The sequence below is a fragment of the Neovison vison genome, chromosome 8 (genome assembly GCF_020171115.1).
Source record: "Neovison vison isolate M4711 chromosome 8, ASM_NN_V1, whole genome shotgun sequence".
Classification (NCBI taxonomy): domain Eukaryota; kingdom Metazoa; phylum Chordata; class Mammalia; order Carnivora; family Mustelidae; genus Neogale; species Neogale vison.
Genome location: NC_058098.1, coordinates 22,938,516 through 22,950,743, shown reverse-complemented (window position 1 = coordinate 22,950,743; position 12,228 = coordinate 22,938,516). Strand labels below are relative to the sequence as shown.

At 37.3% G+C, this 12,228-nt stretch overlaps 2 protein-coding genes across 5 annotated transcripts in view; one reads left to right on the top strand and one right to left on the bottom strand.

Annotated features, from left to right (window-relative positions):
• Window positions 1–8: 8 nt before the first annotated feature.
• On the top strand, window positions 9–1,654 carry ROMO1 (reactive oxygen species modulator 1). The gene is made up of 3 exons (XM_044263130.1): window positions 9–86; window positions 276–406; window positions 1,465–1,654. The coding sequence occupies exons 2-3, from the start codon at window positions 276–278 to the stop codon at window positions 1,571–1,573; spliced, it is 240 nt and encodes a 79-aa protein (XP_044119065.1). The 5' UTR covers window positions 9–86; the 3' UTR covers window positions 1,574–1,654.
• Window positions 1,655–3,743: 2,089 nt separating this feature from the next.
• Window positions 3,744–12,228, bottom strand: part of RBM39 (RNA binding motif protein 39) — a 33,581-nt gene continuing 25,096 nt past the window's right edge. For 2 of the 4 annotated variants that reach the window (XM_044263122.1, XM_044263124.1), the window contains 5 exons: window positions 9,980–10,030; window positions 7,854–7,935; window positions 5,413–5,518; window positions 4,815–4,893; window positions 3,744–4,725 (listed from right to left, as the gene is read on the bottom strand). In XM_044263122.1, coding sequence (XP_044119057.1) covers window positions 4,625–4,725; window positions 4,815–4,893; window positions 5,413–5,518; window positions 7,854–7,935; window positions 9,980–10,030 — 419 coding nt within the window. In that variant the 3' untranslated portion in view covers window positions 3,744–4,624. The remainder of the gene's footprint in view (window positions 4,726–4,814; window positions 4,894–5,412; window positions 5,519–7,853; window positions 7,936–9,979; window positions 10,031–12,228) is intronic. The other 2 variants (XM_044263123.1, XM_044263125.1) reach the window with 1 other exon arrangement.

Sequence of the window (12,228 nt, the reverse complement as noted above, 5' to 3'; positions counted from 1 at the left end):
CCGGAAACAGTTCCTCCGGTCGCGGGCTCGCTCCGCCTCGCGTTCTGTGTGAGACGTAGAGCTGAGCGACCGAACCCGCGAACGAGGTGAGGTGGGGGGCACCGCGGCGCGGGGACCCGAACACTAAGAGGGTGATGGAGTCGGGTTACACACTTATTTTCCTCCCTGGACTTCCCCGAACCCTTGGATCCGCTCCCCACCCTTCCCCCTCCGTCCCCCGCCCTACTCGGGGCAGGCGGCTAGGCCCACACTCCCCTAACCTTCGAACCCCGCAGATGCCGGTGGCCGTGGGGCCCTACGGGCAGTCCCAGCCGAGCTGCTTCGACCGCGTGAAGATGGGCTTTGTGATGGGCTGCGCAGTGGGCATGGCGGCCGGGGCGCTCTTCGGCACCTTTTCCTGTCTCAGGTGAGGGGCGCGGGCGGTGATCTCTGGGCGGGACTACCGGACCTGCCCGTCCCGCGCCTCTTGGCCGGCAGCCTGGATAGAGCCTACTTCGTTTCAGTTACCTTGCTGTCCTTTAACGAGCGAGACAGATTTACTACTCACCTTCAGTCTGCAAGGAAAGGTTGGAAGCCTCGGCGCTTGAGAATACGAGTTCTGACTCAAACTGAAAGTCAGAAATTCTGACTCTACTCCTTCTGTAACCTTAAGCACGTTGGAGTCTGGGTTTCCTTAAGTGTGGAAAGAGGGCAGTAACATCTACCTCATAGAGTTGTAAGGGTCTGATCAGAGCACACGTACCAGAGAATGTGGCATATATTAAGTGCTCAATAAATGGTTGTTGCTACTGTCGTGCTATTTTTATTTCTAATTGCGCATCGTGAAACTAAGTTGAGCAATTTTACTGTCCGGCAAACAAGATATAGATAGATACGAAGCAGATAAACTCTAAATCTACACCCTAAATGTCATTTTCACGTGTAGTAGATTATTATTCCCACTTTTCCACAGTGTAAGTTACCATTTACTGAGCACTTACCCAGTGTGAATCACTGGTCTAAATGCATGTGTTCTCACAACAATCCCGTGGTTATGATCCCCATTTCAGAGTTAGCACAGCCTGTAAATTGCAGAGCTGAGGCATGAACACAGATCTGACTCCACAATCATTGCTTTAAACCGGGAAACCATCAGAAAGACAGATGTCTGTATTGGAGCATATGGGTGTTTTATACATAGATTATATCCTGGAGGTAAAAGCAAAACAAAAAACTAGTGTCTCAATCTACTTTGCATCAGTTGCCTCCCACAAACTGAAGGCAGGTCATAGGATATTCATCAGAATACCCCTAGAGACCATGATGGATTGTTTTCTTAGTCATTACCCTCCTCAGGTGGGAAGATAATGTCTTGGCAGGCTTCAAGAGTAATTTACTAGGGAAACAAATTGGAAAAGGGCAGTTAATGCCATTTCTTCTATTTTTGTTCCTAGTTGGCCCCATCTTCGTTTCCTCCTCTTTTAGGATCGGAATGCGGGGTCGGGAGCTGATGGGCGGAATCGGGAAAACCATGATGCAGAGTGGCGGCACATTTGGCACATTCATGGCCATCGGGATGGGCATCCGATGCTAATCAGGGCAATGGTTGCCCAGTACAGCTACCCTTTCTCATCAGTCCCAGCTCATGTACTATAATAAAACAAGTCTTTGAGTAGTCGGTGTGTGTTAAAGGCATTTTTTTCTTCACTTTCCACCTATAACCCATCTTAGAGAAAGGCGGGCCAATGAGTAGGTTTGTGGTCTGTTTCTTAAATCCTGTTAATCCAAAATTAGGAAAATTCTCCATGCCTGGAACTTTTTGTGGATTCTAATAAACTACTTTTCAACCCCGTAAGGTTGATGCTGTTCTCACCATTTTAAAGATTGATTTATTGGACAGATCACAAGGAGGTAGAGAGGCAGGCGGAGGTGGGGGAACAGGCTCCCCGATGAGCAGAGAGCAATGTGGGGTTCTATCCCAAGACCCTGGGATCAGGACCTGAGCCGAAGGCAGAGGCTTTAACCCACTGAGCCACCCAGGCGCCCCTGTTCTCACCATTTTAAAGGTGAAAAACTAAGTCTGGATTTCCTCAAGGTTGTACTGCACAAGGTAGTGTTAACCCAAGTCTTATCTCCGAAGTTATGCTCATCCAAAAATTATCCTTCAGATTTTGTGCCGACTTCAGAAAAACAAATCATCCACTGGAAAATGGACACAATGTCATAAACCTCCCAATTTTCTAACCAACCATCCAGGAGTAGGTCAATTTTATAAAATGACCCCCTTCTATATACACACAATTCAGTTAATTGGGCTCATAAAATCGGTTCTTTGTAATAAGGCCAAGCACCTCTCCCCTACTCCAGCCACACAGCCTTGACAGACTTTGAACTGAATTGCCCCTCAAGGAAAATGGTAACATAATGATGGACATAAGAAACTACACTGGCAGGGGCACCTGGGTGGCTCAGTGGGTTAAAGCCTCTGCCTTGAGTTTGGGTTATGATCCCAGGATCCTGGGATAGAGCACCACTATACCCACATGGGCTCCTGCTCAGCAGGAAGCCAGCTTCTCCCTCTCCCACTGCTTCTGTTCCCTCTCTCATTGTGTCTCTGTCAAATTCTTTAAAAAAAAAACTACACTGGCATTATTTGGGGGGGTCATAAGGACACTACCAAAATAGCTACAGCAGCTAGCTTTTCCAGTGTGGGATGCGGTCTCAGGAAATGGATTACTTCTAACATTCACTTCGAATTCACATGAATTACTTTGTCACGCTACTCAGATTACTTGTACCACATTTGCTTTAGTATCATTTACAACCCAAATTTCATTCTGTGGCAGTAGGAAAATGTTTTAACACCACCTCTTTTTAACATGAGATTATAATTGTTCGCTGCCCCAGCTCCCCAGAAAGTAATGACAGAACAAAGCAGAATATCAATCAAGAATAAAAAATTTAATTATGAAGATACTTTGGGAAAGAAAAAACTGTTAAAGTAGTAAGTGGCCCGCCCAAAACACTGCTGCCTATTGTTGAAAAATAAACTTGCATCTTGAAAATTTTCTTTAGGTTCAGTAACTGAAGCAATTCTGTAATTTTCAGTATCCATCAGAAAGGATCGGTTGGTATAAAATCGTGATGCCTCCAGATTCAACTGATTATTTTCACACATGAATAAACCTATAAATTTTGTGCCTTAACACTAATAAATCAATAGAGTAGAAAGCAGCAGGTGAGGAAATCAATACTGTAAGTTAATCATTCCATTAGGAGCAACATGGCCTATTAAAGGTTCAAGGTAGATACAAAAACTCAAAGCAGAGTTCAGAATATAAATGGCTTGTTGCCTAATACACTTAAAGCTCAATTCCTTAATAAAATAACATGCAGCTCAATCAGTTTGGGAAAATCAGTTAAATGTTTCAACTTTTAGTGAAACATTTTTTCAGAGATGCCCTAACATAGTAGAGACTTAAGAATACCCATATAAGGGCTAAATAAATTTCATTTTCTTGTTGGAAAATCCCTAAGGTTTTGATTCATTACTCTAAATAGTACAGTGCTAAAATATGGTGAAATGGAGAAATGTACGAAACAACTTTTTTGTTGTTTGGGCAACAATCTTCCCAAACTCTCTGCACACTACGCATTTTCCCCAAGAAGGAAGTCTTTAATAACTACTAAAAGTCAAAGAAACTAATATTCTACTTTCAAGTTTCTATGACTTCAAAACATTTCAAAAATGAAGATTTCTTGTGGCCTTTTTAAGAGAATTTTATTTGAGTGGTTCTTACAAAGGTTGTTGCAATATGAAAGTCATTTGTTTGATAGAAATATCAAGCTGTCTTGTCAAACACACTGAAGTAACCCAAAAATATATTTCAGAGCTCACAGAGCTTAAAAAGAGCAAAGATTATATGCAACCAGACAAAACCTATTTCTGCATTTCCTATTTCTTGCTCAGACTGCTCTGCTTACCAGACTGTCACTAAACATCTTGAGGAAATGCAGGGATCATTTTGTTTGGAATCTTAGACACATCAGAACACATAATATTTACAAAGAAACTTTTACAGATACATTAATTGAAAAGATAGCATCCAGAAATGTAAATCTTGAAAACTCCTTTTCTTGCCAATTGATCACGATGCAAGATGAGATGTTAATCAAACAGCCCTTTAGCTGTCTTGAATTTCCATACACTAAATGTGTACTCCAGAAACCTCTGCTAAACCATTAGCCAAGTATCAACATTAGTGAAACGTGTAATGTAACTGCTGTGTAAAAAGTTAGGCTTCGGAAACATTAAAAACATAATTACATCCCTGTCTGCCTTTTTACATTAAGCACATCTGTTCCCCCCCCTAGAGCTATTCCTATAGATCCTTAATGTAAATTTCTACATGTACATTTAAAAGGCAGAACAAGAGAACAGCTTTGTATACAGTGGGATTTGCTAGTTAGGGATAATGAGCACACTGCATTCCTGTTAACATTTTTATTTTTTCAAGGTAACAGGAATTGTATACAAATGACAGTAGACCCTTGCCTCTTTATTTTTATCTAAATAAAAGATAACTCAAGATGAATTCTCAAGAAAGAAAAAAAGCTATGTACATAAGGGATACTATATCTTCCTTCATCGTCTACTTGGAACCAGTAGTTGTGTTGCTGTCATAGAATCAGGGAAGAGGTTGTGGTAAGTTGGAAGAGGTACATATGCTGCTGTTATCATTTTACCTGTTGAAAGAAGCAGATACGAAAGTTTAGCATTTTCACTTAAATTACATCCTTCATAATAGTCACGCAGAAAAACAGATGAAACTCACCAGCAAACCACCTGCCATGCAATGCATTGACAGCAGCAATGGCTGCAGCAATTGATGGGCACTTCACATACACGTTGCCCTGAAATACAATTAATAGAAAGGTAAGGGATGTATACAATTTTTCCAAATTTCCTGTAAATAAAAAAAAAAATACCTCAGAGCTCTATAACCAAATACTTTTGCATTAGCTAGTATGTACACCTAGAAATTTGATGAAATTAATTTACCCTCCCTGAACTTGTTGTGTTCTTTTTTTCTATGACTTGAAAGCAGCTGAAGAATGAAGATGTCAGGATTTCATGGCAAACTTTCAACACTACCAACAACATTGCCACACTATGTGGTCTGATCTAATCTTACTATTAGAAGAGTGTCCTTATGTTGGGGAATATATATTTAGTCACTATGTTAAAATTTATCAGAATTAAAAAACAAAACAAAAACTTCCTGGGTCAGTGGTGATATGTCCCAAGTACATGTATGAAGGCTAAGTCATAAAAGAGTAAAACATCCTATCTTTATTAATATCGACCACCTGAGATGAGGTGCATAAAGGGCAGATTAAACTTTTCTGGCTTTAGAGGGGAAAAAAAAATACCTGAGCTGAATTTTTGTCAACATAAATATGAATAACTCCTCCATGTTTATTACATTCTTCAATCACATCATCCTTAATCTCTGTATCCCATCCAACTTCTTCTTCTCTGTTAAGAGACAAGTATTAAGGTCTATTAGACACCATTCAAACTTTTAAAAGTTACATATTCTTCTCTATAAAAATATGTCAAGTATGAATTCACTTAACTAATTTAAAAATTATTGATATTAGCAGTGTAGTGCACTGGAGAAAATAAACAGGATTTAAGGCACTGTTTAGAACAAAGCTTAATGAATTTTTTAGAAAGACTTTGAGAGAGCTGGTGCCCAGGTGTGCACACGAGCATGGGGAGGGGCAGAGGGAGACAGAGAAGCAAACTTCCCACTTATCCCAGGAGTCCAACATACCAGGCTTGATCCCAGGAACCTGAGACCATGACCTTAGCCAAGTCAGATAATTACCAACTGAGCCACCCAAACATCCCAGATTATGAATTTCTTAACTCTAAATTAACATTTAAAGTAGTTATGGACATACAGCAAATAATATGTATGTACACCAATGGTTTAACATTAGCCAGACAAAGCTTTAAAGAAGAAAAAAAAAAAAAAGATTTGGTATTATCTGGACACCTGGGAGGCTTTATCAGTTAAGCGTCTGCCTTCAGCTCAGGTCCATCCCAGGGTCCTAGGATCGAGTTCAACATCGGGCTGCCTCCTTGCTCAATTGAGGAGACTGCTTCCTTCTTTTTAAATTTTTTTTTTTTTTTTTAAGATTTTATTTGAGAGAGACTGAATGAAAGTGAGAGATTACAGAGGGGAAGTGAGAAGCAGACTCACTGCTAAGTGGAGTCTGCTTCTTGCCTGCCACTCCCCACTGCTTGTGCTCACACTCTCACACTCCCTGACAATAAATAAAATCTTAAAAAAAAAAAAGAAAAAAAGAATCTGGTGTTACCAGAACACACGAATCCAAAGCTCGCTCTCTATGGTAAACCATGACTATAAACAATGCGAAGAGCATGTGACAAACTACTGTATATAAAACAATGTTTCATAACATGTAATGGTTCATTTATCAAATCAACTGAAGAGGTTATCTTCATTTACCTCAGAATGTATTACAAATATGATTCATTAAACAAAACAGAAGAGTTTGGACTGATAACTAAATGGCATTCTAATCACTGTGCCTAAGCTTTAGGAAAAAGAAATTCCTAATTCCTGGACTGCATTAATCTAGGAATATTTCCCAAAGGTCCTCTTTTGCTATATAAAATTAAAATAACATGAAAATCTCCAAGCCAAGAACTGCTAGCAGAATAAAGTGGCAATAGAAATAAACACAAATACAAATGAACAAACGAAACAAGCAAAAGCACACCCATAGAGAACAAAACAGTGACTGCCGGAGGGGAGGAGGTTGTAGGGATGGGTAAAATAGGTGAAGCGGAGTGGGACATACAAGCTTTTAGTTATGAACACAGTACGTCCAGAATGATGAAGAGTACAGGATATCAATACAGTATCAATGATACTGTAACAGCCGTCTATGGTGACAAATGGTAAGCTACAGTGAGCACAGCATAAGGTGTAGTGTTTAACAACTATTATGAGCCTGACACTAATGCAACACATTGTATGTAAAATTACAAGTGATAAACACTGATAGAAAACTTCTGAGAAAAATACTTAGATATAATTGGTAAACAACATCTGTATACCTTTTACATCAATTCCCATCTTACAAACACACCCAAATTTAGCAATAAGGTTATTAAAATACCCTAAGAAAGGATGAAAACTGTTGCTTACTATTTGAAATGTAAAATATATTGAAGCCTCTGGAATGTTAACTTAGAAAAGCTGAATATTAATACTTTCACAGTACAACATGGCTTTCAATTGCATAAGTACACCTATACAGTACTATAAATGTAGTTGCTCTTTAAGGTTCTCTATTTTTTTTTTTAAGATTTTCTATTCTTTAGCTTAATGTAAGAATGCAGTACAGAAGATATTTAACATGCAAGATATGTGTTTATCAACTGTTTATGTTACTCTAAGGATTTCAGTCAACAGTAGGCTGCCAGCAGTTAAGTTTTAGAGGAAGTAAAAATTTACACAGATTTTTGACTGTGCAAGCAGGGATCTGCACCTGTAATCCTCGCACTGTTCAAGTGTCAATGGTACATATACCCCTTTTTCTTTTTAATTTTTAAGTTTTTATTTATCAGATAGAGATCACAAGTAGGCAAAGAGGCAAGCAGAGAGGGGGGGGAAGCAGGCTCCCTGCTGAGCAGAAAGCCCGATGCAGGGGCAGGGCTCAATCCCAGGACGCTGGTATCATGACCTGAGCCAAAGGCAGAAGCTTTAACCCAATGAGCCACCCAGGCACCCCTATATACCCCATTTTCAACTTGATCAAAGTATATTACTTACGTTTGAGGGTTAAACATGTTAGAAAGTTGGAAACACTGTGTTGCAAGAGGCTGAACAGAGGCAGCTGCAGCTAAAGCTGAAGCTAAAAAAATAGGAAAAAAAAAAAAAAAAGAGAGAGAGAGAGAGAAATTAGCTTCATGGAAAATGCATCAGAATAGCCCTGATGAATATAATAAAACCAAAAACCCCTCTAAATCCCAACTGGGAAACTAGGATAGTCAAAGTCACTTCCCTAATTTGCTTAATAATGCTATCAAAGTGTCTAATGGTACCCAACTGGAGTTGCCAGAAAACTGAAACAACCGAACATTTGAAATAGCCAATCTTCAGTTGGAAATTTTATTTTTAAAAGGAAAATTTACCTTTAGGTGTAATCAAAACTCTTTCAATTAGACAAATTTAAAAATCAATCCAGAAAGGCAAAGGATAAAATAGAAGATTGATTTTATAGAACTGCTTGAGTTTATACCCTAAGAAGCAGGGAACGATGAAAATAAAATACCATCTTCTGTTTTTGCCCATGAATATAGTTACGTATTTTCTTTTAAATATACATTATAAAAGGACTGTTTAACAGAGAAGATGCAGAAAACCATCCATTTAAAATTTAATATCCAGGAATATAAACCCTATTTCAAAATCAAATGAGTACTTTTTAAATGACTAAGTCACAGCACAAGAAACACTAAAAATACCATATATGTTATTATACTACTAAGACACTAATATCCAGGAGGAACATTTAAAACCCATACTGGTTTTAGGTTTGAAGTGAGAGCACTGTCCAAAACAGCTGCCCCATTGCTTTAGTATGGGATTCACAAAACATTACCAGTAGCTGTTACAGAACTCACCGTAATCAATATATTTGACCACATTTCATTCCAATATATAACAACAAACAAAGCTAAGGATAAAACAGTGCATTAGAAATTATGGTAATTAAAATTAACAATCACCTGAGGAAATATCAGATATTATTCCACTGAATAAAAATTAGGGCCATGCATGAAATGCATCATAAAAAATGATTACTTGTTATAATTACAAAAGTGCTTTTTGCCCCTTTATTATTACTTCAATAAACAAGTTTATTCTTGCATGAAGCTTTGCATGAAAATATAAATGCTTAATAAAGCTAACATGTCATATTCCGTTCAGAAAGGGTGAAGATGTATCCATGCTTATGTTATAATGAATATAAAAATGAAACCCATCGTGTACTTTGTCATAAACAAATGGAAATATTCTTGAAAATAAACACTAGCTTATTATAAAACTGAGAACTACTTTATTTTTTTTTATTCTCTTAAATGAATTAGGACAAAAAATTAGAAAATATGTGATAGGAACATTCCTGCTCCACCTAGATGAATGCAGAACACAATGAATTCAGCACAGAAATATAGCGAATAGAAAAATCCACTACTTAAACTTTTTAAAATCTGTTGCAAAAAGAATTGAGTGTTAACTGTCTCACTTACTGGAAAAAAATTAAAATACACATTTAATTCCTATCACGGAACATGGTAGACATTTTCATATAGAATCATTCTCCTAAACAACTTTTAAGTACAACCTATGAAAGATGGGATACTGAATTAGCTAACAGCAAAATACTATAAACAAATGGCAGAGATTTGGCAATCAAAAACAAGATAAAATAGCCTACTTTAGAAATAATTATTTCAATCTTTGAAATATGCATGCAATTTAGTTCTGGCTAACTGCCTCATTGCTTGGTACTGTTAATACAAATCACTGAAGTTAGAGTCCTTAACCTTACGTTAATTTAAGTTCAGACTCCTGAAAGATTTATGTGCTGAAACAACAAATTCCATTTTCTGACTTCTACACAAAACAATCAGAACACAAAGATAAACATACAAAACTAAAGATAATGCCAAACTAAGCAACAAATGCACATGCACAGACATTTTAATTTTGTTCCTCGAACTGTTATGATTTGAATTAAGCCAACTGAAATGTACATTAATTGATGGCTTAATGTATATACACCATATTATGTCATTCTTTAAAAAAATCCAAAATGTAACAAGTGATATAATAACTATGTCTTGCTACATTGACATCTATTTCAAAGACAAATAAAAAGCTCAACTCACCTTCAGTCTGTTGAGAAAGTCTTGTTTGCAAATCTATAACAAAAGAGAATTCTACAGCTCAGTGCAGGAACAATGAAGAGCCTCAACTAACAGGGTAAATGTCAGGAAAGCATTAATAAAAGAGGACTACATAGCAGGGTTTATCAAAATAAACTTCTAATAAAACCTGGCAGCCAAACCTCCTTCCCCATTCCTCATTGACAAGGCTTTGGGGCCTTTGTCTTTCCTCCTATCCTAGAAAACTTCTTATGCCTCTGTCCTCCTACTCCTAGTACTCTACCACATCTCCTATGTATTCCACATACTACTCTTCACATGGGAATAATGGGAAATGGGGAAAGGGAAGCACACCGGTCAGAAAATCCATGAAAACCCTGATCTTGAGAATTCAATTCCAAGTACTTGGGATATTCAACTCTGGCGAGAAGATGACAGTTTAATCAGATCTGGTTTCCTGGCATAGTATAAAAATTTAATGAAGCAGAAATAAATTTTATCCAAGATTACCATAATCTATGAAATACAAGAAGAATTCAATCATCTAGTCACTATCAAAAATAAGAAGAAGGGGGATGTTTACCAGTGTATTTCCCCATATAATCATTAAATTCTCCAGGAGAAGTGAAGTTAACAGAAAGCTGCTTAGCACTGAAAACAGCAGCAAATGTTAAAAAAAAAAAAAAAGTCACTGTGCTATCTTGAAGTTAAAAACTATGAAAATACATAATATAAAAATTACTTGGATCCAGTAACTAATTTTTATTAACATGTGATTTAACTGTAACACGTTATCATCATCTAGGTGTCTTCCTGAGTACAGAAGAAAAAATTTTAAATGGGCAAAAATGACACCTGCTTGCACAGTGGACAGTGCAACTCCACTCAGGGTTATGAGTCCAATCCCCTCGATGGATGTAGACATTGCTTAAAAATAGAATCTCAAAAGGTGGGGCAAAAAGGAAAAGGGATCGGCACCCCAAGTTATGCTGAGATAAAATATACTTGGGTCCTAGGGGCTCAAAACTGGTATCTGAGGGAGTTCAAGGAATGTTAACTGGTATACACTGAAGGAACGTGAAGATATGACCATAGAAACACTGTCAAACTTTATAACACAATTTGTCTTTTCTTTCCATATAATAGGGGAAAAAATCTACCATAAGGGATGCCTGGCTGCCTCTGTCGGAAGAGCAAAGGAATCTTGATCTCAGGGTTGTGAGTTCAAGCCCCACAGTGGATGTAGAGTTTACTTAAATAAATGAATAAATGAAACTTAAAAAAAAAAAACAACCCACACTATTTTAAGGGTAGGTAAATCCCTATCAAGATTTCAAAAATGATTTTAAAGGTCATTTGTAACAAGTTAGTAAACAAAGTACAGGATTCATAAAGATAAGGACTCTACCTTAGGAACAACTTCTTAAATTTCTAAAATAAAGTGGATAGAATAAAGACTCACCCTTGGTTTTAAAAAAACAGCTTTAAAGAACTTAGGAGAAAGGGCTTTGGACACACTGAAAAGCAATTTATAGCATTTTAACAAGAAGTAAGATTTTAAATGATGACTATCGGGAGAAAGATACCAAGTTAATGTAAATATTTACCTAAAAATTGAGAGATTATTAATTCAGTAGCAATAACAATCTATGGGCATCGTAAGAAGAAAGAATCAAACTTTATAATCATCTCAATAAACACTAGTAAGGGTGAATGTAACAAATACAGGTAACTGGCTCCTCAGCCAATCCACATGCACCTTTACAGAATTCTAGTTGATCACAATCAGCCCACCTTAACTACGAATTGCACAGTAAATGTGCCCAAGAAGGTGTAGCCATACATTATGCATTGAGAAATAATGGCTAAGGATATTTATAATGTCTAATTTTCAAAAATCTTCAATTAGGTGAAGATACTGTTTATGAAGAACATCAAATCAACATATTTGATACCGCACCCAGGATATAACGTAAGATTGTTTAGAAACAAATCCTATGTTACTACACCAAATCCCCCAAAGACAGCAGACAAATATTTACTACCCTCTAGTGAAATAACTAGAATATGATAAACAGTCCAGCATTTTCTAAAATTATTAAAGGAATGATCTGAACAATGGGAAGCAATATAAGGTTAGTTTTCAGATTAAACAGCAAGTCTATTTATTGACGTAAAGACTTTATTTATTATAGACAGAGAAAGCAAAGGAGAGAACACAAGCATGGGCAGCTGGAGAGGCAGAAGCAGGC

What these genes read in the sequence shown, in the direction of transcription:
- ROMO1 (XM_044263130.1), top strand. Translation starts at nt 276, where the DNA reads ATGCCGGTGGCCGTGGGGCCCTACGGGCAGTCCCAGCCGAGCTGCTTC. An exon ending in GGCACCTTTTCCTGTCTCAG is followed by an intron (nt 407 to 1,464) that starts GTGAGGGGCGCG and finishes CTCCTCTTTTAG; the next exon opens with GATCGGAATGCGGGGTCGGG.